The sequence below is a fragment of the Sipha flava genome, unplaced genomic scaffold, assembly GCF_003268045.1.
Source record: "Sipha flava isolate LNK unplaced genomic scaffold, YSA_version1 75_pilon_pilon, whole genome shotgun sequence".
Taxonomy (NCBI): domain Eukaryota; kingdom Metazoa; phylum Arthropoda; class Insecta; order Hemiptera; family Aphididae; genus Sipha; species Sipha flava.
This window is the reverse complement of record NW_020273615.1, coordinates 1,800,577-1,828,208: the sequence shown is the minus strand read 5'-3', so window position 1 is coordinate 1,828,208 and position 27,632 is coordinate 1,800,577. Positions and strand designations below refer to the sequence as shown.

The 27,632-nt window shown below is 29.8% G+C and overlaps 1 protein-coding gene across 5 annotated transcripts in view; it reads left to right on the top strand.

Moving 5' to 3' along the window:
• LOC112692644 (dual 3',5'-cyclic-AMP and -GMP phosphodiesterase 11-like) overlaps positions 1-27,632 on the top strand; it is a 65,286-nt gene that overhangs the window by 20,634 nt on the left and 17,020 nt on the right. For 3 of the 5 annotated variants that reach the window (XM_025567371.1, XM_025567374.1, XM_025567375.1), the window contains one exon: positions 26,246-26,444. In XM_025567371.1, coding sequence (XP_025423156.1) covers positions 26,246-26,444 — 199 coding nt within the window. Of the gene's footprint in view, positions 1-19,840; positions 20,077-20,156; positions 20,344-26,245; positions 26,445-27,632 lie in introns of those variants that run through there. The other 2 variants (XM_025567373.1, XM_025567372.1) reach the window with 2 other exon arrangements.

Sequence of the window (27,632 nt, the reverse complement as noted above, 5' to 3'; positions counted from 1 at the left end):
ATAATTAATTAAATATACCTGCACGTTTTGTTAAGATAGGCCCAAAAATATTATAGGCACCCGTTGAAATACAGATCTGGGCACGTATAGGCGTAGGACTGCGTACCAATGGGCAGATCTACAAAAAAGTGCTAAGCTTCGGAAAGTTTGGGTGGTTCCCTCGAGAAAATACAGTTTGGATTTACTTTAGACTTATAAAAATTAATCGTATTGGAATATTTTAATTATTTGTCATAGGGAATTCTAGTTCGACAAAAATGCGAAACGCAAATTTGAGTAAAGGTATGAAAAGGTTAAATCGTTAACCTTATTGTTTATCAAATTAATGAATCAAATAACTGCGATAGAGTTAGGCAATTTTAATTCATAAACTCACGTCAGTCTACGCTAAGTTATGTAGCCACTTGTAAGATATATTTTATTATCATTGATCAAATACATTCAGCATGAATCTATTATTATTTGAACATTTTTAGTTACCGTAAATTTATATTTTAAAATAATTTATTGACTTGAAGAAGAAATGAATATTGTTGCGAAACACGCAATCATAATTAAATGTATACTATAAGTGCGTTTTTCACGATTTGTCGGTAATATTTGAAACAGTATGAAAATATATAAAATACATACATATATATATATATATATATATATAATATGAATTATTTGTGTTCTTAATTGTTCATATATAATTACTTAAAAACCATTTGGTTTTGAAAGAAAACCTTCCCTTAATATAATTTATAATACAATTAGTTTATCTAAAAAAAAAAAATATTATTTCGCGTTTTCGCTGTAATATACTGAAAAATTGGAATAATAATCATATCTTGTATTCCAATTACATATAAAAGTATAATATTTAATAACTAACAAATGTTTAGTTATAATGATTTTCTTTGTATTTTAATTTTTTTTTTCAGAATTATTATCAACTGTTAAATCGTTTTCAATATTTCATTCTACTTAGTATAATTTAACAATTTTGAACAGTTCATGTAATGACCTCGTTGGGTTCATTAAAATAGCTATTAAATCAATAAGTTTTTATAATGGCTACGTAATTTAATTAATGTCATTGATTCATAGTAATTATTTAAGACTATACATCTACACTGAAATTGTAATATACTTAACTACCTTTCCGGTTTATCATTTTATATTCTGATATAAATTAACATGGACAACTTTTCATAAATATTTTTTGAAAATATAAAATTTATTTTATCAACTTTTGCAAATAATTTTTCTGATGAATATAAATTGATGAATTAAAATTTGATTCATTTTTGATTCATGACTTTTTTTTTTTGAATAATGCATTTAAAATATATTTAATTTTTTAATTTTATTACTATCAAATAATAATTATTGAAAATATTACTTAGAAAAGAATACTAAATGTACCTATATACAAATACAATTTTAATATAATATTCTTATATTGATTTTGTGATTCTTTATTAATTAAACTTTGATAACTTTGGTGATTCGATTTTGTACATTTGAATACAATGATAGAAATATATAGGGTTATCTTAAGTTTTGCAATTGTTTTTTCTTATGTACTGAAGATTTAAATAATTTATTAATACGAAACATTAATTAAAAATCAATAATACTTTCAAATAAAAATAGTAAACGAATGAAATATAGTATGTCTAACTATTTATAAAAATTATTTGAATTAGTCATAGCAGTTTATTATTAATAAAAATAAGCTTAAAGACTAGGTATTATGAATCAAAATTAACATACTAAAAATTGTTTATAGTATTATCTAATTATCTACGACAATTTAATTGTAATACAGTTTAAATAATAATTGTTGTATTATTAATTAATTATTACTAACATTAATACTTATTGTTAATAAATTAGTTAAATCTTTTAATTTTTGATAAGAGTTTAATAAATTTTCTTCTATCCATAATTTTTATTGTTACACGAACCAAACGAACATTTTTTTTTTAATTTCTACAGCTATAAATACTATAAATGATTTCGTTTTCTTAATATTTTGTCTATGTATTTAATGTACTAAAATAATTATTTGAAGTTGGCGCAATATTGGGTAGAAGATAATATAGTAAGATAACTAAAATTAAATTGGTGATCTTGAGATTACAAAATATGTACATTTTATAATACATTTTTCGGAACATTATAATACACCAACATTTTGACAGTTACATTAATTTTAAAATTAGGTGAATATTGTGTTTTTGACATCATATATACTTATGATGATACTCCAAATTTGTACATATTATTAGTAAATTATATTATATCATTATACTGTACATATATACATACATAGTTACAGATGCAGTAACAGTTAAATGTTATTATTATTGTTATGAACAATTAGTATACATTTTACTATGAGTAAGTTATTGGTTTGTATTTTATCGAGTATTGTTCTTAAGCGCTTCATCCCTGGAGAACATATTAACGAAAAATCGGGTTTTTACAATTAGTATCCAACATAATTCAAAAGTTTTCATTGATTTCAAAAATACATATTCTTTTAAAAATGAAAACATTAGGTGTTATTAACTAATATTTAAATGTTGTAAACTGATTATCTAGCACATACCTTTACATGGTTTTATATTAGTAATTACTTCCAAACGTTGTTCAGCATGTCTTTTGGTTCGCAATTTATGGCCGCTGGTATTCTGGTCCGAGTATGTAATAACTAAAACATTTATAAGGCATCATAATAAAATATTACACTAAGTTAAATTGTAAAATTAAATCACCATTGAGAGATTTTGCCATTTTGGTATACCTTTTAACTTGTAACTTCAATAATTTCGCGAAAAAGTTTATATAGTTATAAGTTATTTGTAAATTTATAGAAATAACCTCTACTATTAAGCTTATCTTTTTGTCCATCGGTATTCGGTTGGTCCACCTGAAATTATTATTATTATGGTTGGATGAACATTTTTATGAATCACGCCATATTAGCATGATTATTAACATTATATTTAACAGATTTGAATAATCGTTTTCACGATTTATTAATATTTCAATGAATTTTTCCCAACACTTGTTCCCAAATAAAATATAGTACTGCTGTGTCGTACGCGAAACGCCTTATGAATGCGGTTAAAATTTCTATGTGCACTGAGTTTAATAGTTATACATTTATCAGATTGTTAATAAACTACGCGTCATGCTCAAAACTACACCAATTACAAACTTGCGTTTCTTTTGTATTAACGGCGTACGTTTTTGGCTGAAAACGCGTATCATAACAGTACATTCGTTCTTACGCGAATTATGTCTATATCTGTGTTATTCATAACTGAATGTATTTGTGGCTGTTGCTCGATAAAATGGCATTTTCATCGCACGTTATTGAAATATTCCGTATACCTACTATAACCTTGTCCTGTAAAACTGTCATTTCTCATTAGCGTCGAAACAAAAGAAAACAGTTCTGTTGTCGACATTCTTATCTTCAGAACACCTAAATACCGTTTCCTCTTTTCGCTGTGGTCTTGTGGTCAACAATTTGTTCGAACACGAGAGATATTTCTATGTGACGCACGCGTTGATAGGTTTCTAATCTTTCAAAACTATTATCCACCGAATAAGAAATTATCGAGAACAGTTTTTCGTATAGGTGTGAACCGATCTTATTTACTCTTGTTTCGAATTCTTTTTGACGATTGTTATTAATATTTTAACGTCGTGTCGACCAGCCAGTCGCCGCAGAATAGGATAATGTACACGCACATGCGAGACATGACACATCGGGCATAATTTGGCGACGACGTCGTTTCCAATGGACGAAAATTAAAAAAAAACCCAAACATTCGTATTAGTATTTAATATATATTACTTGCCTTCCATGGTAGACTATATTGTTAACAGAATCGAGTCACGAAGCGAAATTATAAACATTTTACATCAGGTTAGGTACTGGCTATTATTGTTTCTCATCATGATCGCCTATAACATTTGCATAATACAACGCGGTAGGTCAATTCTAAAAATTTTTTTACCCTTTTCGGAAGTCTCGTGCCGTCCATACAAATAGCAAGCAACATTGTTTTTTTTATCTATTTCATAACAGTATTGTATTTTACGTACAATACGTATCTGAATCACGCGTTCGTCCGTGCGCGTGTCGAAAGCTGTAAATCGCGTTTTGGCTGTTGTGGATGTGCGCTTATAATGTATACGACAATATAATATTACACACGAATGCCACACATAACGTTTTGGAATCCATTCACGCGTACAAAACATGATCCGAGTGCGTTCGTAATCATCGATATTTTTCCGGGGCTCAAAATGAACGCAGTACCCCGCATCTAACGATTTTTCTGACACGGATATACAGTACACTTGAAAATAGTTCGCCTTCCATCGTTTTGGCCCATTTTACCTAAATATTTAAAAATACGATGTTTTAATTGTGAACTTGATTTTTCGATAAACATATGGTACTCGACATCCGTTTGAGTCACGTTTATCATATTATTTTACTTTAATCACGCGCAATTATAAATATTTGAAATTTAATTTAAAAACAATGGATATTCTAGTAACGTACAAATGTGTAACGAATAACCTTTTAAGAATCATTAAACGAAAATTACGTTCATTAAATATTAATGGCTCCCATAATAATAAATTGTTATCAATATTTAGTCTTAATATTACTTGAACTTTAGTATAAAACTATCAATAATATCGATTATACACGCATATTATTAGCGAAATAAATGTACACCTTTATTATTTCTTATAAAAGAACGTTTTAATTTAAATTGCATTAGTAATAAAATAACAGGTAGAAACGTATATACGAATGTGTATTATTTTGTGTTGGCTTGAATAATACTTATTTTGCTTCAATTTAATTGCTAACTATACTCCAAATAAGTGGTTCTCAACCGGTGTGTCGCGGTACACTGCTGTGCCGCGAGATCGACTAGGTGTGCCGCGAAAAATGTCTGATATTTGTGATTAGTAATATTTCAATATATTTTATTTCATTATATTTATTTTTAAAAAATATAAAAAAAAAAACATTAATAATGTGAGAACTTAATTATTTAAGCAAAGGAATATTATATCATAAAAAGACATTTTTAAAATTATTATTGAAAAACTTGAGTTTGTCGTTTCTTACACAAAAGTTCGATTTATGGTTGAATTGAAGACAAGCACACACGCATTTCCTAATCAATGTAAAGAAGTCTCTCCCATTTTTTGTTTTTTTATGTTTATTAATGCCAAAAAGCCTAACTCGCATAAGTAAGTGGTTGAAAAGTGTAACAAAATGTTGATTGCTTCTTTTGCTATTACAGGATATTCTGACTGCATACATCCTAAATCTAATTAGTGGTAATTCATTATATTTCAGTCGTAGTGTTTGTAGTATCCTGAATTTTTTTCAGCTGTTTTTCTTTCTCAAGAGATAGGTCAGTTGTGAATTCTGAAAATATAGCATAAGGATTGCGCATTCTTAATTTCAATTGTACAGATAAGTGGATACATGTGTAGGTAAACTTTACGGTTTTAACCCAACTGGATATCTTAGTGCGTAGCCCAAGTTTTTGTTTTTGTCAAGTGCATGAGTGTTCCGCGAAAACTTTTGATGTATAATAGTATGTCGTGAAAAAAAAGGTTGAGAACCACTGCTCTAAATGTACTCTCTTACTGTGTACCTACGTGTAAAGTAAATGTTAAATTACTTTATACCAGGTGGATCGGAAGTTTGAAATATATTATATAGAATTTCTCATTTGGATTAACTCGTTATATGCAATAAGAATAGATTTAATGTATTTTAATAGTTACATATTTAATGATTAGAAATGCGAAATTGGCTCTCGTACCTCCTAGACAGTCTTAATGTTTATCGACCGCACCATATTTTATACACATGTTTTTACATTTTAAAATTCGTAGGTCTTCAACCCGTCCGTCGGCTTTAGCGAATTATAATACAAAACGTTATTTCTCTGTGGGACGTTAGCTGAACAGTAGCAGTAGAGAGGGGATGAGTCCGCATATCGAAAATAGACCATCGTCTCGTGCCAACGGGACGAAAAAAATTCTCATACCATTTTATACTTGGGGAAAATACCTCGAGACAGTGGTTCCTAAATAAGAATTATAATTATAAACACTATAGTGAAGTATATACATATTATTGCGGCTCGTATCACAGTACGAATTATTCTATTGGACGTTTTATTTTGTTGGATTAATTATTTTCAGTTGATAATATGTTCGTTGATAGGATACGACTATGTCCTACTATTGTGTGGGATTCCATTCATGGGAGAGTTCCATTCATAAAAATGGAAAAAAAAAAAAAAAAAAAAAGCATATAGATATCTGTACAGCTATTTCATCTCGATTTCCTGTCATCATGTCGGTAATTTATTTCTCCATCACGCATATTGCAGGGTCATAGCTCATTGAAAATTACACTTGCAGTGTACAGATGGCGTTTTTATCGGTGAATATATAGCGTAAAAAATATTAAGATATGAAGTGGGAATATATCTCGAGTTCGTGACATTTTATTCATTAAATGAGATTTTTTTTAATTCGTTTTTGTCAATTTGTTGTGATGTACTTATGCAATTATATAATTATACCATTTACGAATAATATTAATTTGCCCTCGTTAATTGTTCTCAACGGTTATAATCACATAGTATGATGTAACCTGCTTAGTGTAATGTTTATATAATAAACGTTATCATAAGTGTATCAATGGGACTTCGTTGTTCGGTGTTATATTGTGTGCGCTCGAAATGTATATAGATCGAATTTTCCTTTTTTAATTAACTAGATAATTAATCTACGACACTAAAAAAGAAAAAAACATAGTAAAAAGCGTATAAAACTTGTCAGTATGTTTTTTTAAGTATTTTTTTTCCCTTATAAATCAGATAATTCGATAGTTTTTCGATACTCAATCGGATTAGATCACGTCTGTCCAAGATCAAAGATGCAATGGCCTTAACTTGTTTTTAAAAAAATCGCGCTCATCATCAGTCGCCTCAGTAACTGGTACCTATGCAAGGAGTAAGACATGCAGTGCATATTTCCACCGTATACGTAAATTCGGGAAGTATATTTGTTTCCGAAAAGGTTGTGCAATCAATTCGTGGATGATACACCGATGTGTGCTGGCGATTCACATCGATTTTTTTCTAGACGAGCACCGAATAGGCCTGTGAAACGTGATATCCGTTCTGTCTTTCATTTTTTTTTACGTCCGCGCAAAACCGAGCGTATGTGCATTGGTTTTGTGTACGATGTGTATTCCCCTGAATAGCGCTGATACATGCGCCTTGTGCACAAGAAGATAACATGACCCACGCACATGTAAGCTAGTGTTATGACCCCAACAGCTTTGTAATACATGTATATAATACATGGTATATATTATGGTAGATATGTGTGTGTTATCGTGTTTTTTTTTTTTTTTTTTGGTCTTTTAGCCTTGATACCGACTACAATTGGCTCATTCATACATGTGCTGTTCCTCGCGTCGACTCCTCGAAACGCACTAAATATATTTTATATTATATTTTTTTTTCGGGAGGATGTAATACGTCAATTCGTCGTGTATTCGTTTTTATCGTTCAACAATGGTAAATTTACATTTCACACGCAGTCGATACCGTTTAACAGTATTGGTCGAGGTTTAAATAATCGTCGATAATTGCCGAACTGAAAAGTAAGAATAATATTATATGTCCGCGTTTTATTCAGCTTAAAGCTGACTATATTCGTCTAAAAAATATATATTTACACGACCGTTTTGAACGCTATTGGTTTTGAAATAGAAAACGACCAATCAACGTGATATACTCAAACTCGTAGTGTATTTGGACTGGACCGTTTAGAACGTATATTTGCTGTGCACGTATAAACGTATGATAGACAAATAACGAAATTGAAATTAGCATCCCGTGCCCTCGTATTGTTTTGCTTGACAACGATGTACACTACATACATATGGGTAAACTAAATACTTTTACCAGTAGTAGAAAGTAATAATTAAATTACTGTCATGACCAAAGAGGAACACTCATTTATCGAAATCAAAATAATTTTTTTATTTTAATTTATACTATTATATCCGTTTCGAGATCAAGAAAATCGCAGGACGTTTGACGTTGACGTTTGAATAGATGTATTTATTATTCTGTTTAACTTTTGTTTTTTTTTTATATAAACTCAAGGTCGGATCATAGGCTATACTATTATAATTTATGAATTGTTGGATTTTAGTGTATACTCTGATATATACCTATATTGAGCTTAATTTAAGTGTATGAGTATTTAATATTTTATTTTTTCGATAATCGTATATTTTCTATAAAATAGTAAATTAGGTTCGGTTCGAATAGTGTACCTACCTACATATTTTTATTACTTTCACTGGATTTCAAGATATATACATATTTTATTTAATATATTATTTTATTTACAAAAAATAATATTTAAAATATTTATTTTTTTAATACATCAGTATTATATTATGTAGATAAATTTACCAAAATTAAATAACAATGTGTAGATTTAAAATTAATTAAACCAATTACATGTATTATTTTTAATATTTTGTATTAGAATTCATTCAGTGCGTTTCTTGCGTATAATGTTTTTAATTTAAACCACTCTTTGTATTAATTTTTACTGACAAGGATTATTATATATTTTTGATGTATATATTAAAGATTAAACTACCTATATAATATAAAGACCATAGTTAATACTTAATTGGTAATTAGTATTGGTTTTTTTTTATCACGTATTACTTATTACTTTATTAGTCATTACTTATTGTAATATGTGTAAAACTACGTCAAACCTAATTAATATAAATGTGGTCAAGTTTTTACTAAATATTTATGTAACTTTCATATTTTTTATATTTGTATATATAATTAATAAGAATACATTTGTAATATAAATGTATTCTTATAATTTATTATTAAAATTTTCATTTAGATTTTTATTATTTTTTTAATTATAAGATGTAAATCTATAGCTATGTATATCACAACATTACATAATATACATTATCGACGTATTTCGTTATAATAAATAAAAATAAAACTAGATATACGTTTAAAAAATATACTTTTAAGAAATATTAGTATGATTGATAAAATAGTATATTCATGTTATTTATTTTATTGAAACTCATACTTAAACTTGTAGTTACAACATCTTGTTTAAGAGGCTGGTTTATGACTCAACTAACAACATAACATATTTTAATTAATATTTATATTGAATTTTATACTATATATCCTACACTTAATAATCATTTAATATAGTAATTAAAAGATTAAATTAGGTCGATAATTTCGTATTAAATTATATGTTCTAAAAATTTGAAATTTTGGTTAAACAATGCTCATACTTATTATAATCATAATTCAGCTCTACACTATAATATTTGATCATACGAATTTTTCATGGTATAATGCTTTGTGTATCCTCTAGTAATTGTTTTTAATTTTCTACTGTTAATGGTCTTTTATTCATTTTCTAAAAAATCTATATCATACTTTCACACAAATAAAAATTCAAATTATCATTTTGATTATAGTATTGCTTGTTTTTCTTCATAGTTCTGTATATAAATATTGAATGGATATTATTCATACTAAATGAACTTTGAGCGTGGTTAAACTGGTTAATACATAACAATATATGTAACGTTTAATACGAATATCAATAAATATAATTATAAGGTGAATGACGTTCATTCGAATCAATAGTTTTTGATGTCATGGATAAGTATGTTTAAGATTTACGGTAAATTATTACTTGCCATATATTGTATATACTATTCTTTACATAATATGAATTCTAGTCGTATATCATTATCATTATCATCATCATTTATAAGTTCTCGAAATATTATCGTATGCACGGACATTTAAGACTAATATAATATATAAATATTATAATTTTTACAATAGAGTAGTAGTAAACTTAGACGGTCCGAGAAATCCTAGTACTATAAATATATTTTTTTTTTATATTTTTAACTATTAAAAATACTAGTTATATGTTTTCACGTCAAATTCTAAACGGCATATATGTGTGTGTGTGTGTGTGTATGTGAGAGTGAGTAAAATGTTATGTAATTATTGTTGAAGTTTTCATCTCGATTTATGTATTTCCGTTTGTTATTTATGGGGGGGAGGGTGTTTAAGAAGGCTCCACCATCCGGAATAAAAATATGAAGTGCTGTAAAAAAAAAAAAATTATTTAATTGATGATTAATAATATTTTAAATAATATTTAATGGTATTTAAGTAGGTATATTTATATTTTTCATCAGCTCTCTCCCGAAACGAGACACTGACTATGCGCACTGTTTACCCATGACGCCTTTGTGTGTACCTATACATATATATTTCGAGCCATTGGCGTTGACCGATAGTCAAATAAGCTTTTCTTCATCGGTCACGAGTGACGTTTGAGAGGTGTACGCGCTTTCCGTCCAGGTGCATATAATATAGCGTTCGAATTCCAACGGCTATGTACATGAATATATGTATTTATATATTAATCCCTACCACCCAAAATGAGTCATTGAATACTCGCCCGCAACGTGGTGTAACCAAAAGGTCGGGTTTTCGCGATTGTTGTTGTATGTTGAATATTATGCGAGATCGATGGACTTTCGATACGTTCAATCCGTGTCGCTCTGCAGTGCGGGTACAGCTGTAAGACGAAAAATAGGGCTAGGGATGATGGGGAAAAAAATGTATTTTTTTTTTTTACGTATTTCGTAATCAATAACACTTGTGAAATTTACGTAATCGTGGGTGTGTTTGCATCCGTTCGTTCGTTGATATACGTATCACGTCTACGTACGTTTTATTATCGTGTTGATGATGGATGGCGTCTAAATCCGGTACTCTGTAGTTGGTTCACGTTATTATTGTTGACAAAAAAATAAATAAATATTCCACTTGTAATATGTATTCTCTTCTAAAAATCATCAAAGGCGACGGAGTTTATTAATTACAGTACTACACAAATAATATTAATTTGATAAAAAAAAAAAAAAAAATCATTTCGATTACGATAACCACTGCGTTCATTGATGACGTAAAATGAATCGATATAAAATATTGAGCTTTAATCCAGACAAATATTTGTATTACATTCATTTCGAATGTTTAAAATATCGATATTTTAACGAACTGATTTTCAATGTTTGAATTCAAAGTGGAATAAACCGGCGATGTGAGTTAAAGGTACATGAGTACCTATTACATGAGTGTAAGGTAAGCGGAGAAAATATACAACATAAAATATATTTGGTGCAAAGGTTATTTTTAATTGCAATCGAACGATAATATTTAATTAAAGTTCCTTCGAAAAAATTGGTTGTGTTAAACAACTGCGTTTACTACAAAATTATTGGCTATTTCACTCTCGATTATATGAATTTAAATATTACATTGAAATTAACTTTTGTCATTCTTATTTCTAACAAACATAAACGTGCGTAGATATTCGAGAGTACGTATTAAACGTCATGTATCTATATGGTTACTGTAAAATCTACTGTAAACCGCGAACGCTTTGATTTACCGTAGTAATAGTTCGGACTCATATACTCGTATATATAGGGGTACACACTTAAGCCCTATATGGATTTAGGGTTCATTTGAAGAATTTTAAAAACATCTGTCCCGTACACAATTGGAAATGAATAAAGTGTTTGTCACTATACTCGAAAAAAAAAATCCTACTGCTATCAATGTCTCGAGTCCATTATAGTATAAAAAAGATTAATGATTAATGAAAATTGCCATTTGTTTGAATAGAAGTTTTTAAACAGCTCTTGAATTGTGTCAAATTTGTATTGTTGTAGAATTTATGCGCATTAATTGAAGTAATTCGGTAACGTAGATAGCTAATAACAATAGCCGACATTGATCGTCGTTTGTACTACGGCGGAGATATAAAAATACGATCAACATCGAAATCGAGTTCAAGTGAAATAAACTGTTGTAATGACGTCGAATAACAACGGCTTATTTGCGTTTGATGCAGTCAGCGGTAATCTATCTTAAATCCGTTACATTGTACGCGAGTACAATTTAATGTTAAATTTTTTTTTTTTTTGTTCATGTTAAGTGTATCACAGTAGTATGGATATAACGTTTCCAATGTAAATATTGTGGATTATATAGTTACGGATACCATTTGTAGTATTCATTACGCCAATATGTATTCTAACCACGTTCGTTGGATAACCGAGTGAGTAATGAAAATTAACAATTAACTTTGAAATTATGAAACTGTCTGTTTACATCTGTACGGTTGTTATAAGATTATTGCATTTGAAATCTGTTGGAGTTGTTGTTTTAATAATACGCACACGGCAATGTAAGAGCACGGGATATTCAAATGTTGCCGGTTGAAAAGTAATTACCGTTGTTTTCGAGATAGCTGTTATTAATATTTTGAAATATAAGTTGTAACCCCCTCTGTGTTGATGTCAATTTGTTCCTTAGAATAATAGTTATCATTACGAGAGCGTTTCATTATTACGTTTACTATAGGTTCGAATCGAGGCACTATGTATCCTGGCTCTATATTGTTTGGTGATTATAGTACGGCAGTGTTATTTAACAGAATATAAATGAGTTATTATGTATTATTATTATTATTTTTTTTTTTTGACGATTATTGATTTCTGTTTTAATATTTTGTTAAAAAATTAAACTTTTATTGGGTCTTTTACCCTATTGATGAGTTTTTATCGCAGGCACTATCCAGCAGTCCTATTATTTTTTATATCAAAGGCATTATTTTGATATGGGCAACCCGTTAAATCGAATACATTTCGTTTCGATAAACTTCTATGTATAAAAAAAAAAATGATCGTATCTGACGTGACATGACGTGCGCGCGTATCCACTGTTGCTGTTTCGTTATCGATAACGTTGTTGTACCCGTAGACCAACATCGACGTATTTCATACACGTACACCGCAGCATTATATTTATATAGGCGCACACCGCGTCAATCCTTATAGGCGTGTAAACGTGTAATAACGTACAATAGCAAATATTACATTATAATCCGTACGTGGGCTCCACCTCGCCAAGACAGTGAGCGTTAACCGATACCAGACAACTTACGGCGTTACCGTTGTTGTTTTTAGGTATTCGTTTCCCCTACTCCCATCCCCTTTCACGCGTGGTTCTACGTGCCTATCGGCACGCGCAGTGTTCTTACGGTCAACGATATAGGCACGGCAATATAACACGTATGCGCACGAGTACGCTAATACGATACCCCGAGCCCAGCTGCTGAAAATCGTTTTAAAATCTGCTCGACGGAAAAGTATTAACGTTTGGATCCGTCTACATTTGTTGCGAATGGTATTTTTTTCGGGTCGTTCGTTTTTTTTTAATTTTTATTTTCTGTTTCCGCCCGACTTCCGCTGAATTAAACGCGCGTGTACGCGCGACAACCGTTTCATTTACATTTTTACGCACATACTATTACATCATCCAGTATATTACATCGGTTGTATTTACCGACCACCGTTCGACCGCGTTTCGTTTTTTATGCGTTTCGAGTAATAATTCTAACGACCGTGTTTTGGCCGCACAAGGTCTTATCGACAACGATTTGTGGAGAACATCTGTGCGACCACTGTCCGAATTTTAAAATTCACCGTTCAAAATTTCAATTTCAACTAGAATCGTATCCGCCGCAAGTTTTAATAATAATTAATTATGTTTTCGCAACATGTAAACCCATTCAAATTGATCTATTTATCATAGAGTGATTAATGATTGTCACGTATAATTTTAAACACTCCGTATAATGCCCTTTGGAGATCGAAGAATGCAATCTGATCGATTACTAGTTATTGTTCGCTTGAGTGTGTGTGCTGAACGCACGTAGGTGTAATATTTATTTTTAAAATATTTTATTCGTACATGGACGTGTTACGATATTCATAACGTTCGTAGGCTGCTAAATATCATTTTGTCTATTACCGTAGATAATGATGGTACTGCATAACTATTCCGGTGTTTTTACTAGAAAATCCCGATGACCTATTTATTCTTGTACACATTATAACATTATAACGGACCACTTTTTAAGAGAAAAACTCTCCGTTCATTACATCCTAATATCAATGATAATTAAGATACTCATTCGGTTAATGTCTGAGGATGTTCCGTCCAACGACGCGGTGTATTCGATACACGTTAATCGATACATTGTTTATTTTGTAGCTGTAGTGAAACCCGCGTTCTCATTACGTCTCAAACGAACCCTCGCCGTGCACCCGCTATAGGATCTTTTGAAACATTTCATAATATGACAGCGTTCATCATCTGTGGATAGGTTCTTTTCTTTTTCTTTTTTTAATTAAAAAGTCTCGTTGATTTTCTGCTCTATGGACGATAGTCATTAGCGTTTTGTTGGAACTACATAAAAAAAATGTTCAATGCCTTTGTTTATAGTGTTGACTAGTAACACTCGCATGTGCATTCTGTACCGGGATAATTGGTGAAAGAGTTTTTGTGAAAGCTGATAAAACGGAGAAAGGAGGAACGGATCGTTGAACCCCAATAAATGATAGAACATTTAAAAAAAAAAAATAGTCGTTATTTTAATGAAAATTATCTTTCAAAATTAAATAAAACGAAAGGAAATATAATCTTTTTAGCCCATACCCCTGTATAATTAGTCCGACATTTATTTAAATTTCATCGCGTTCCTATACTAAATTTTTTCACTCTCGGTGACTCGATATTAGACCAATAACAACTTCTGTTGACAATAATTATTTCTTTCTATTCGATGGTCTTTTAATCAAGGTTTTAACGCGGAATTTGGCATATGCAATTTCACCTGAGGATTTTTAAAACTTACGTAATTTCTGTTCTGGGATTTTTAGATGAGCAATGATCTACGTTCATATCCATGTTGAAAACGGTTTAAAAATCAATACCTTCAACCTTGACGACTAGAATTGTTCTATAAAGACTGGTTTTGTAGTATTCGTATTTTAAATCGTTCCGATTGTCAACCACGCGTTTATCATATGATTATACAATTGGACGGCATTTATATATTTATATTATCTTTATTATCGATGATACTGTTTAAATATGAAATCATAATATACTATGCCAATAGTCACTACCAGTCACGGTGGTGCAGTAGCGACCTTGGGACACACGTTAATTGATTTATTCGTTTATGTACACTTATTATTAGTAGTGTTAGTATTTAATTTATTTACATTTGATTTGATTTAAATTAAATTTTTTACTCGCGGTGATCACAGCGATATTTACATACATACTGAATTAGTTCATTTTTTCAAACCGCTATTCCATAATTTTTTCAAAAATGTTTCACGAGGCAAATTATTTATCATCAAAATTTAAACGGACCACTATTTACAGTGACCTGAAGTACCCGTATTTTATTTTGTCATACGGTTAAAATTCAAGTATTTAGGCCACGCTCTTTGCGTCAATGATTTCTGGTTCTGCTGATTTTCATTTTCTTGGCTCGTATCACTTGGTACTTACGTTTAATACCACTCTAGTTTACTATTAAAAAAAATGTATTTAAATTTTTATTCGCAATTTCAAGACAATATCGTCAACGTGTAAAAAGCCGTCGGCGAAATATTAAACACAAGGCAATGATTAATGTGAGAATTCATCGAAATATTACTATACACATATGGTATAATATGTTACCTACTTATTTACGAGTTTTGATAAATATTATAAAATAAGCAATTGAGTGTCACGGTAATAAGTTGCCGTACAAGATTTTTGAACGTTTATTTTAACCAAATTAGTCATTATAATATTTAGTCATATTCACTATCGCATATACGAGCACAGTATGAATGGAAAGTTTTATGAGTTATTGTTGTCATACGGAAAGTGTTAGAAGTTCATGACTAATACAAAACATTTGGAAGTCATAAAGTAATAGTCCCATGATTAATATATTTTGTTTTTGTTCAAAATCACTCATTGGTCTTCAGTGTTAGGAATAGATAATGCAAAATTTATCTAGATAAAGATGAAAGATAATATGTCCAAATTCATCAAAATAAAGATAATAGATAAAAAAAATTAAAATATCTAGATAAAGATAAAAGATAATTTTATTTTTATCTAGATAAAAAAAAAGATATTTTCAAAATATTTTATTTTTTGGTCAATATTTCATATTCTAATAATATCTATGAAGACTCAATTATAATCAGAGGCCTATTTAGAAATGTTTTATGGGGAGGGGGTACAAACAAAAAGTTCAAAGTATACATAGTTATAACTTTTCCATCTCAACAAAACTATCGTTATTTATAACCAAATAATCAAAATACAAGTGTTTGATAGAAACATAAACTTTTATTACACAAATTTATAATAAAACATATTTTTAAATATAATTTTTGTAATTACAATAACTGAAGACGTCTGGGGTATTTCTTAGCATATGCATCAACTACTTCTTTAGGTTTTATAATTATTTCAGGGTGTATATTAAGGAGTATTCAGGGCGTATACAATGGTAATCCGTTAAATCGATGGTATCATATTATCATGATATATTGATATTCGAGTATTTAACGGTGTGCCAGTGCGTGAAAAGGGGCCTACAATAATAAATAAAGTATAAAATATGGTGAATGGGGGGGGGGGCATGGGCTCCATGGGCCCTCCTCTTAAAAACGTCCCTGATTATAATCATTATTATCAATGGGTACCTAGGTGTTTAATATTTATTGTAGTAATGTAGTGTACCATTAATCAGTATTTATAAATAATGTACAATATTTAATGACAGTTAATCAATAAAATGTTACAGAAAAAAAAAATAAATAAAAATTGCTCTGTACGTATCAGAATGAATACAGAATACATAAAAAAATATTTTAAGTTAACAATATTGTTTTCCATATAATATTAATTTGATGATTTTCATTATTTTATAAGTAGTTATAACTTTACGGGTTCCAAGAGTGAAGTAATAACTATTCAGCGTTTGAGTTACGTGTGTATACTAAAATCAAATACCTACTATATTTGGAACTTCCATTGGAAAATAAGAAATTAAGTTTAAAAATATCAAAAATATTTTCCCGACATGAAAATACAAATAAAATGACATACCAGGATATAATAATTACTTATTAGTAATACACGAATTATGTTTATGAATACAAAATCTATATGTATGAAAGTCAGGTTATTTACAGAATTTATAATTCAAGAACGGCTGGACCGATTTTGATGATCTCTGATTTGTTGGATTCGTCTCCGTACAAGAATAAAAATAACTCTAATCTTGGCAAGAATACAGACAATTATCTAGATAAGTAAAAATTTTATCTTAGATAAGTAATTAGATAACTTGGCATTATTTATCTAGATAAGATAAAAGATGACAAAAAATCTATTTAGATAATTTATCTAGATAAGTCCCAACACTGTTGGTCTTACAGATTTATTTAAATCGATGTTTTCAAATCAAAGTAATAATTCTAATATGAGTCGAAACGGTTAATACCTATACAATCAAAATAAATTTTATATTTTATATTTTATATTACATTGTTTTTGCAATTCATGAGAGGTATTTCGTTTTCATAAAAATTAAATGTAAACGGAAAATTAAACAAATTTTGAGATTAAAAATTACATTTGCGTGGGTGTGTTTATGCTATTTTTGTTTTTAATTGTACGCTCGTTCGGTATTTATGTAATTTTTTGGTATTTCTATTAGTCATGATAATTTGATATTACATTTACAAATCGTAGAACGTACACGAGTATTATATTTGTACCTAGTTTTGATTCATTACAGGTATGCTTTAAAAATGTAGCTTTTACATTCATATCAATTTACATCCTACATTATGATAAGGATGATACAGGGAAGATAAGATAACTTTGCGGAATTGGCTCGAGATTAAAAAAAATAAATAAATAAAATACTGTAAGAAAAATGTTCTCATAAAAATTACACATACTATATACGTACTGTTTAAAGTCGATTTCTTTAATATGTAAAACTAGGTTACACCATTATTTTCTCGGTAATCATAAAATAATAATAATTTATTATTATACATTTATAAATAATCTGATTTTATTAGCTGTTTGATTGTTATTACAAAAACGAAATAATTTCCAATAATTAAAATCGAATCATTGGTCATGTCGAATAACCATTAAAATAAGTCACGTCTTGAAAAATGTCTTAAAGTTCAATCGAAGTCATGCGATAATTAATTTTATCAAATTTGTATAGTTAATACGTGTACGTGTAAATTCGCAAAACTATTATTTTATTTTAGTTTTTTCCTTTTGCTCCATAAAAGTGGTAGTAGGTACTTATACACAAAAATGTATTTTTGTAAAACATTATATGAGGCATGAAATTATATGAGCAGATTGTGGAAATGAGTTTTGTGAAAGAGTATTCGAAATTCGAACACAGTCTCGTCTAAAAAATGTTGAAGATTTCACTTATAACAAGCGTGATGGAGTAGCAATCGAATTAATTTATAAATTAAAAGAGGTCCAAACAAGTATAAAACAAATTAATCTGCCTAAATTAAAATCAAGAAAAACAATTGAAATGGAGATGCGTATGGTTAATTAATGAAAAAAATTTGATGACAGCAACATTTTGCGATTTGAATTCATAGTAAAATTGTATATTGTAAATTTATGTATGGATCAATACAAAATTAATAATTGAAAATAAGACTATTTAATAAGAATCACAGTTCTTTTATAATTTATGGAATTTTTATATTTTCACCGTTGAATTAAATACCTTTTACATGAATAATTTATATATATATATATAAAAAAAAAACAAAAAAAAAATATATTTTAAATAGAAATGTTTCAAAAATTGGCGTCAACTCTGTTCGCCGAGAGAACGCAACTCGTTCGCGCATTCCCACCACTATTCGCTTCGTCGTTTCTAACTGTAATTTCCTCCACTACGCATCTACCGATTTGCGAATATGCATAAGCGATCGCGCTGAAAAGTGGTGGGAATGCGCAGGAACAGACGATTTTTGGTAGCCGCCCAATTATGTTCTCTCGACCAACAGAGTGTAGCCATTGATTAAATGTAATATTAATTAATATTAATATTATTTACATTACTATTTAGTCAATGGTGTAACAATTAAGATACTATTGTTTTCCGTTAGGACATTTTTTTTTTCGATAAACTATTCAATACTAATGATTTCGAATCGATATATTTCATCAGTAACATAATTTATCGTGTTATGCGACAGTACAATAATTGAGAGTGTTCAATTTGAAAGATCTTTAAAAATAGAAAATTTTTCGATTGTGCCTCGCACTAACGCCTCTAATATTTTTTTATTACCTCGCCTGCGTTTCAAGCATGGATATATATCCATGGATTATATCTTCTTAGAAACAATATCAATCAATGGGCGAAGTTGTCCTGGGGTTTTTTTTTATTACGAAATGAACAGGAAGTTACTACGTGACTGTGTCGTATGAGTAAACCGTGTGTTCCGGTTGAAAAACGTAAACGCGTGTCGAAATGTTTCGGGGTCAGTTACGATTTCGACCGCGTTCTCTGATTTCTACTTCATACTCGTGTTACGTGTTTTCCGAGCTGGCGTTTCGATTACGATTCCGATCCGCGTACAATGTCGGTCCTCTAAAGTCGGACCGAACGAATTTTTTCCGGTGCCTAAGAAATAACATATTACCCTTATGTGTGTGGCCCGTTGCGTGTACAGAAAGTGGTGCCGTTCGCGCCATGCAAAGACCCGTTAAGCCGCGAGCGATATGACGAGGTCACCGTGCTGCAGAACGGTTGAGATTTAACGGACAGATGGGTGCGGTAAGCACACCGTGATGGTGCGTCGTTCAATGGGCCAACATTTTAGTATGGGTCACCACCGATACCGTCGATACCGTCCTAACAGCCACAGCAACAACAACAACAACAAAAACAACAACGTCATTGATACAGGTACCGGAATTTTGAGAGAAAAAAAAACATTTTTCATATTTTTTTTTTTATTATCATACGCATTTATCATTTATATATAGCATTTTATTCCGCATTGTATCGCGTGTGCTGCATGGCCTGGGCGACCGACGTGTACGTTTGTGAACGGTTTTCGCCTGCGTTTCACGCACAACTGAATGGCACGACCGGTGGGAGGAACTGCACATGTAGGGATGGCAACGATATATCGATACATGAAGTCGATATATCGTTTAGATCGATACAATGGTACTTATATGTCGTCTCGATATTATCGTTTTTAATGATATTTTAATGTGATTAATCTTCGGGAAATCACCAATAGATATTATTATGTACTATTATAAATTATTTGGGATAATATATATAAATACTAATATATATATATTTATAATATAAATAAAATTATTTTCATTATAATTTTCTAGGCGTGTACTGCGATATATAAAAATTGTGATTAAAATCTATTAATATTGTTCTAGTTTTATAAAATATTTTATAATTTTGTTAAATATACATGCTTCAATGTATTTGTCTTGAATGTATTGTATTATTCAATGTATCAATGTATTTGTCATTATTTCTGTAGTAAATATCGATTATGAGTTACGGCCTCGGCCTACGGCTTAGGATCATGAATTGTATTTAAATAAATAATAACCTATTATAATTACCTATGTCCTATGTGCAAGTCTATAACCCTTTTTTAATATAGGAAACATTTTCCGATATATATCGATATATTGATATAATAGAGGTCGATTTATCGTGGTATCAATATCGGGTATGCAATGTATAGAAATTATGATATATCGATAGTTAACGATATTTTTTCCATCCCTATGCACATGATTACGCGATATTACCGAGTGCTGCTGTAAATATTTTACTTTCCGTTTGTCTCGCGGTACGAAAGACTTTTTTTATAATACTGTACAACTCGTTCGATCGATCGGGGGCTGTGTGTGTCCGTTTTCGTTAGGGAAAAGATTTTTTTTTTTCTAATTAGTAATTTAGGACGCGTAAAACAGTTACGATAATTACTAACTGCAAATCACCGATAACTAACTATTGCATCTTGTTCATCTGGTATTATGTGCACTAATACTGGTATTAAACGTATATGACTGGTGAAAAAATATACATGGTTTGATTTTAATAGTGGTAAGCAATTGAATATCAGAAAAAAATTGTCTTCGTGATAAAATGCTAACGCGCCTATGGGCACGAAAATGCTGACACGTTATTATTTGTATACCAACTTATACTTGTATGGGTTGAAACTGAACTGTAATAACTGGAGCGATAAAGTAAAAATGAGTGAATATGAGCGATTTGAATAGTGTTTAAAGAAAATTTAAAAAATTAAGATTATAATCAGCTTTAAATACAGCGTTCATAAAACGTTAAGTTTGTTTAAAACAAACATCCTTTACAATTTTTTTTCTTTTTTAGTTGTGGGAGTTTTGAACCCAGGGCAATATGTCAGTTTAATATTAGAATTTGTGCAATATGTATACGTATTTTTATTTTCATTATATACCTATCCCGTATTGTTATAAGCAGGGCTCGAGAGTTAAAGCATTTGCTTATTGTTATGGATTGACTTAAAATGTAGCAGAGTGCCATAGAAGTGTATGTCAAGTTATAACACGAAATTTGGAAGTGCTTTTTTTTGCTTTTTTTAGCAATTTTTCAAATAAAATGCTTATTTCCAGGTTTTCTGATTACTTTTGTTTATTTGACCTGTTTTTTTTTCCGTTTTTATAGTTTTCCCCTACAAAGTCGTTTTTGATAGAATTAAAATTAAAATTAATTTTTATCTACGTTTTCACGTAGTTCGTCGTAGGCATCGTTGTAGAGTTCCAACGCTGATAATAGAACTGAAATTCAAATGTCAGAATGATCAAGAACAGACAGAACAGTTTACATTTTATTTTTCAGAAAAATTTCTTAGAAATCCATAAAACTCTTAAAACCCTTAAAGTCTTAAAAATGAAGATTCATTTTTATTTTGTTTGATTTTTAGTTAAAATTTTATAGTTTTTTTTTTAATAAATATTTTTGTTTAATTTTAAATTTTTTAAATGCTTATATTAGTGCATATAATGATGTTTTTAAGCGCTTATTTTAATGGTCTTAAGTACTATAAGTTCCGAGCCCAGGTTATAAGTAAAATAACATTCATCTAATATTGTGTTTCGAATAACTAGCTATTAACTATTCATTATTTTAGACATTAGAGGTGTTCCGGATACCCGGCAATTAATACTGGGCCCTTATCCGGTACTTGGTAACCTAATCTGGCCTACTCAGTAATCGGCTAATAATCAAACCACGTGCACCGTATGCACGTGTGCAAAATATGCACACCCATTAGTATAACAGGAAAAATCCTGAGTTATAAATTATAATTATATATTTAGGATACGGCCCATTTACAATAGCTGGTTTCAACTGTGAAAAAATTGTGTTTTACTCTATAAATCCCGTGTCTGCTAATAAACTATATCATAACAATCTGAAATCGAAACACTTCATTCTCCATCGCCCATCAACAGTCAACAGTCATAACACGCGACGCACTTGTGGCCCGTTTATAATTCGAATAACTTGACATTTTTTTAATTTGATCAACACTATAAAATACGAATCCAATCGACGATACAACGCTACATTAGAAAAACAAAATGAAAGGAATTACATTATTCCTTTCATTTTGTTTTTGATTAATATAAACTAAAGATATTCCTGGTGCTGGGAAATTACTCGAAAGGCGAGTCCACGATGTAATGATTAGGACTCGGCCCTTACCCGGTACCCGGTGTAATATTGAAATTTTTACTAGGTCAGCAGGTACTAGGTATACAGATTGTGATCAATTTTCTACCAGGAACATCTTTAAGAGACACCTATACTTTACTGTCGGGCTACACGATGCGTTCTTGTCGGATCCGGCGGAATTCATTTTAAATTACACATTATTATCATTATCTAATTTTATTTTGGGCCACACGCCACGTTTTCACCGGTTCCGACGAATCACTGCCGCAGTGCCGTTGTCGGACGAACCCGAAGTATACATTATCTCAATGATTCTCAACCGAGGTGACATGGACGCAGTGTAGGGGTGACACGAAATCTCCACGGGAAAAAAAAAAAATAAGAAAATAATTTTATTATTACCACAACTGTCGTGCAAACTGTATACCTTTAAGTTTGTATCTTTATATTATTTATATTTATTTTTTAGATCCGATAAACACATGCAGTATTATTATTAACACGAAATTGCAGCATTATCGATCATTTTATCGACTTAACCGGAGTCGTTAGTCAATTGTTTTGCAGTCGCTAGATATGTAATATTATTATAGTACATTATAACTCTACACAACTCTAGAAGACAACTCGGTCTTTCCACCATCAGCCTTCAACTTCCTTTACTTTGTAAAAAAATCACCAGGTTCCAATTTCTCATCAGTTTGAATACAAATCATTGATATTTTTCTCTTTTTTTTTTTTTTAATTTGGCAATTTAAACTTTAAAATGTTAATGTTTATTGAACCCTGCAACTCAATAAATTGAAGGCGTACTTATTATTTTTCTGTGTACCGTATTTTTTTTGATTTTTTTTTTTTTGATATTTATTTATTTCAAGAAATATTCTAAAATACACGGTTAAAATTATTTATTATTTTGATATAAGGGTGACGCGGTGTTTGATTCTAAGAAATATTCTAAAATATACAGTTAAGATTATTTATTATTTTGATGTAAGGGTGACGCGGTGTTTGATTCTAGTGGCTAAAGGTGACACGAACGAAAAAAGGATTAGAATCACTAGATTATTTCAATACTCATAAAATATTATTTTATGATATTAAATATTAACTATTGCAGTGTTTGAAGTCAAAATCTTCTACCTAAATGTGATGGTATAACTTTAAAAATAACACAATAAAAATGATTAAAATCGTAAAATATTAAATTTATTTATTTTTGGAGTTAATATTTACAATATTATATCTTTATATTTCGTTTAAAAGATGGTACTTTTTACAAGAACAATTTTCCACTCCAGAACATTTTCTTTTTCTTTGAAATTCTAAACCCTCTCCTGGATATTATTACGTATTGATATTGATGTAATTGTATATTAATAAATGTACATTTCTGACTCCGGACCCAAAGTCTACCGGTTTTCAGCTAGTAAAATCAATTGTGTTCGTTGAGTGTTTATCTCTGTATTAAAATTGTTCATTGTATCCATTAGATGAGTGGTATATTGTAAATGGTTAAACGGATTACGTACGGTGATGGGAACGTTAGTTTTTAAACTTAACTTTCCTCCTAATTCAAACACTGTTTTATATTAGTTAACTGTTATGTTATTGATCGATTAGTTAAAATTAGTTTTGTAAACCATTGGCTAATGTTTTCTCGATGGTCTTGTTATTTTATATTAGTTTTGCGTTTTAGAACGTGTAAAAATGTATTTATTTTACGTATACGCGAATAATTCGAGTACTCGCTAAACTCAGGTACACAGAGCCGCATTTAGGGGGGGGGGGGCACTGGCGAGGAAGTAAGTATCGACAAGACGAGTCCCGGTGATATAATTCAGCGGTCGCCAACCTTTTGGACCTCACGGATCACTAAATACATACTCTAAATTCTACGGACCACTTTTAGCTTAAAATAGCTTTTTACATAAATATCGTTAAATAAATCGATGAGGTATTTTTTTTCGGTCATTTTTAATTTGTTATTTTAATTGTTTGCTGCAAATGGATCTATTATTCACATAATACCATATCTAAGGTTTTATTTTTTGGGGGAAATAACGACAAAAAGATTCTGTAAGTAACGTTTAAATTTTTCTGCGGACCATCTAAATTTCTCGCGGACTACCGGTTGGCGACCACTGATATAATTTATGTAGATTCCGATATTAGGTTATGATTATCATATCCGTGTTTTGTTTTTTATTGTTCGCGTATATGCCTTACTTTTATAAAGGCTTGCCATGTTTTAAAGTACGGTTTTCATCGCTTCAAAAGACCAAAATTCATCGCACGAATTATAACCTTACGAGTGTTTTTTTATTATTATATCATAATCCATTCACGTTCTTATAGATACAATTTATTAAATCGTTCTGTGCACGTGTCGTTTGTAATTATAATAATCATAGTACACAAAAATATTAGAATATTTATACACTATTTGGTGGCACCAAATGTCATTGGTAGACCATTTTTATCATTGGTAGTCATAATTTTTATCGTTGTATACATGCGGGTTTTAAGTGTATGAGTAATTAGCAGGACTCGGAAGATCTAGCAAATGCATATTATTCTTGGTTTATCCTAGAACATCCAAAGTAAGATACAAATATGTTTCTCACTACTCGGATATCATATACAAAATTTAATTTTGCTATTTTTTTTTGCATATTTACGGGTTTTATTGCTATTTTGTTAATTTAGGGTTTATAGTGCTATTTTTGGGTATATTTTCACATAATGTAGGATATAATCTCATTTCGTTGATAATAATTGTATTTACTTAGTTATGTTTTTAAAAATATTTTAATTATTGGAAATAAATAGACCTTATCAAATATTATTTTACGTTTTCATCGACAATTTGATGTATTAATAGTTAGTGACATAATTTTTATTCCCTTATTATATCATTGTATTAGATTATCAATCATTTTAATAATTTAAGTTAATTTCCAAGGTAAATATATAAAATAATTTAATAATAAGTAAATTTTTACAAATATACTTAAGTACTCGTAATTTAACATTTTTGTTAACAGTTTATAATTTAATCAGTACAGACTGCGTCTAATGAGCCCAACAATTTGTAAAATTACATTTTTTTCAAGTTAAATGCATATTTTTTTTATTTTTCGTGCTATTTACAACGCATATTTAGAGTTTTTAAGTACATATTTAAGAGCTAAAAAGTAACATTTTTAGTCCTACAACTTCCGAGCCCTGGTAATTAGTAATAAGTAAATACGTCACAATGTGTGTAATAAAACGACCATGCGCATCGAACTTATGTAATTTGTATATTAATAATATTATTAGTGTGTGGTTTTTCTATTTTACATAAACACGTTTTTATTCGCAGGGTTACCATCCAGAGGGAGCGGCGGGGAGGACCAGTCACGAATGACTCCCGATATCAGTGGAACTTTTCGGATCCCTACCCTGTCCTCTCCAGGACCTCAATCTTCGTCAGCCAAGAGTCAACAATATGATCCGGAATATGCGAAAATCGAAGCTTGGCTCGACGAGCACAGCGAGTTCACTTCCGATTATTTTATCAGGTACAACATAAATTATTTATCACGTAAAACGCATAATACAATTCTCTCCCTCTATACATATGTATTTATTTATTTATATTCTACTAGTTAGTTATATTAATATAATTCATGTAGAAAATGGCTTGTAACTCATGTAATAAATACTCCGGTTATTATTCTAGTAAAATAAAGTTATACAAAATTTTAATACATTCCCTGTTAAAGTCTTTAATATAAAAATCTAGTTGTATTTTTACGTTTTCCGCAGAGCTATCATAAATATGTAATAATATATAAATAATTTGTGTAAAATTTAATCTAAGGGCTCATTTTTCTGATGTCCTAAGCCAGCGGTTTCCTAACTGTGATCCGCAATTGTTTCTAAAGGGCTCTGTTGGTTTTACCATAGAACATATAAAAACGTAACAATTGTTGATCGTTATTCAAAACAAAAAGTGTATATATTCTTACAAGACTCCATCACTTAAATATAACTCACCGATACGTATGCAAACAATATTGGAATCCCCAAAGGAAAATGTAATTTTTTAACTTTAGATAATACATATTCCCATCCCAGTTATTTCCCGGCCAGTTACCAATTGTATATAAATATGATGTTAAATTTACACTATCTCCTTTAAGTTTTCTCCTATACATATCATGTGCAATATGCTTTGTAGAACACAGGCTAATAAAACTTAATACTAAATATTTCTTGGGGCTCTATGAAAAAATACTGCTTAAAAAAAGGCTCCGTGGCTGAAAAAGTTTTGGAATCGCGGTCCTAAGTAATGTTACCTACATAATAACAATTCCTTCACACATATTATACCACCCGTAACTTATCAACTTTCTGTCTAAGAATGTCTATTACATTAATTATAAAAAATATGAGCCATTATACAACTTACATCCCGTTTACCAATGAGGATCTTTCTTTACAATTATTTTGTTCTATGAATGTTATTGTTACATTGACATTATATATATATATATATGTAATACAATATCATAATTTTATCACCACCTCATTATAATACTTTAAATGTTATTTTTTTATTTTTATGCTAGACCGGTTAGGGGTATTATGTAACAAACGTATTTTAAAAAAACTAATAATAACTAAAAACAAATCACTAAAAATAATCTTGTTACTTTTTAACTTAATACCCATTAAATTGATTGTATCTACATCGATAGTTATAT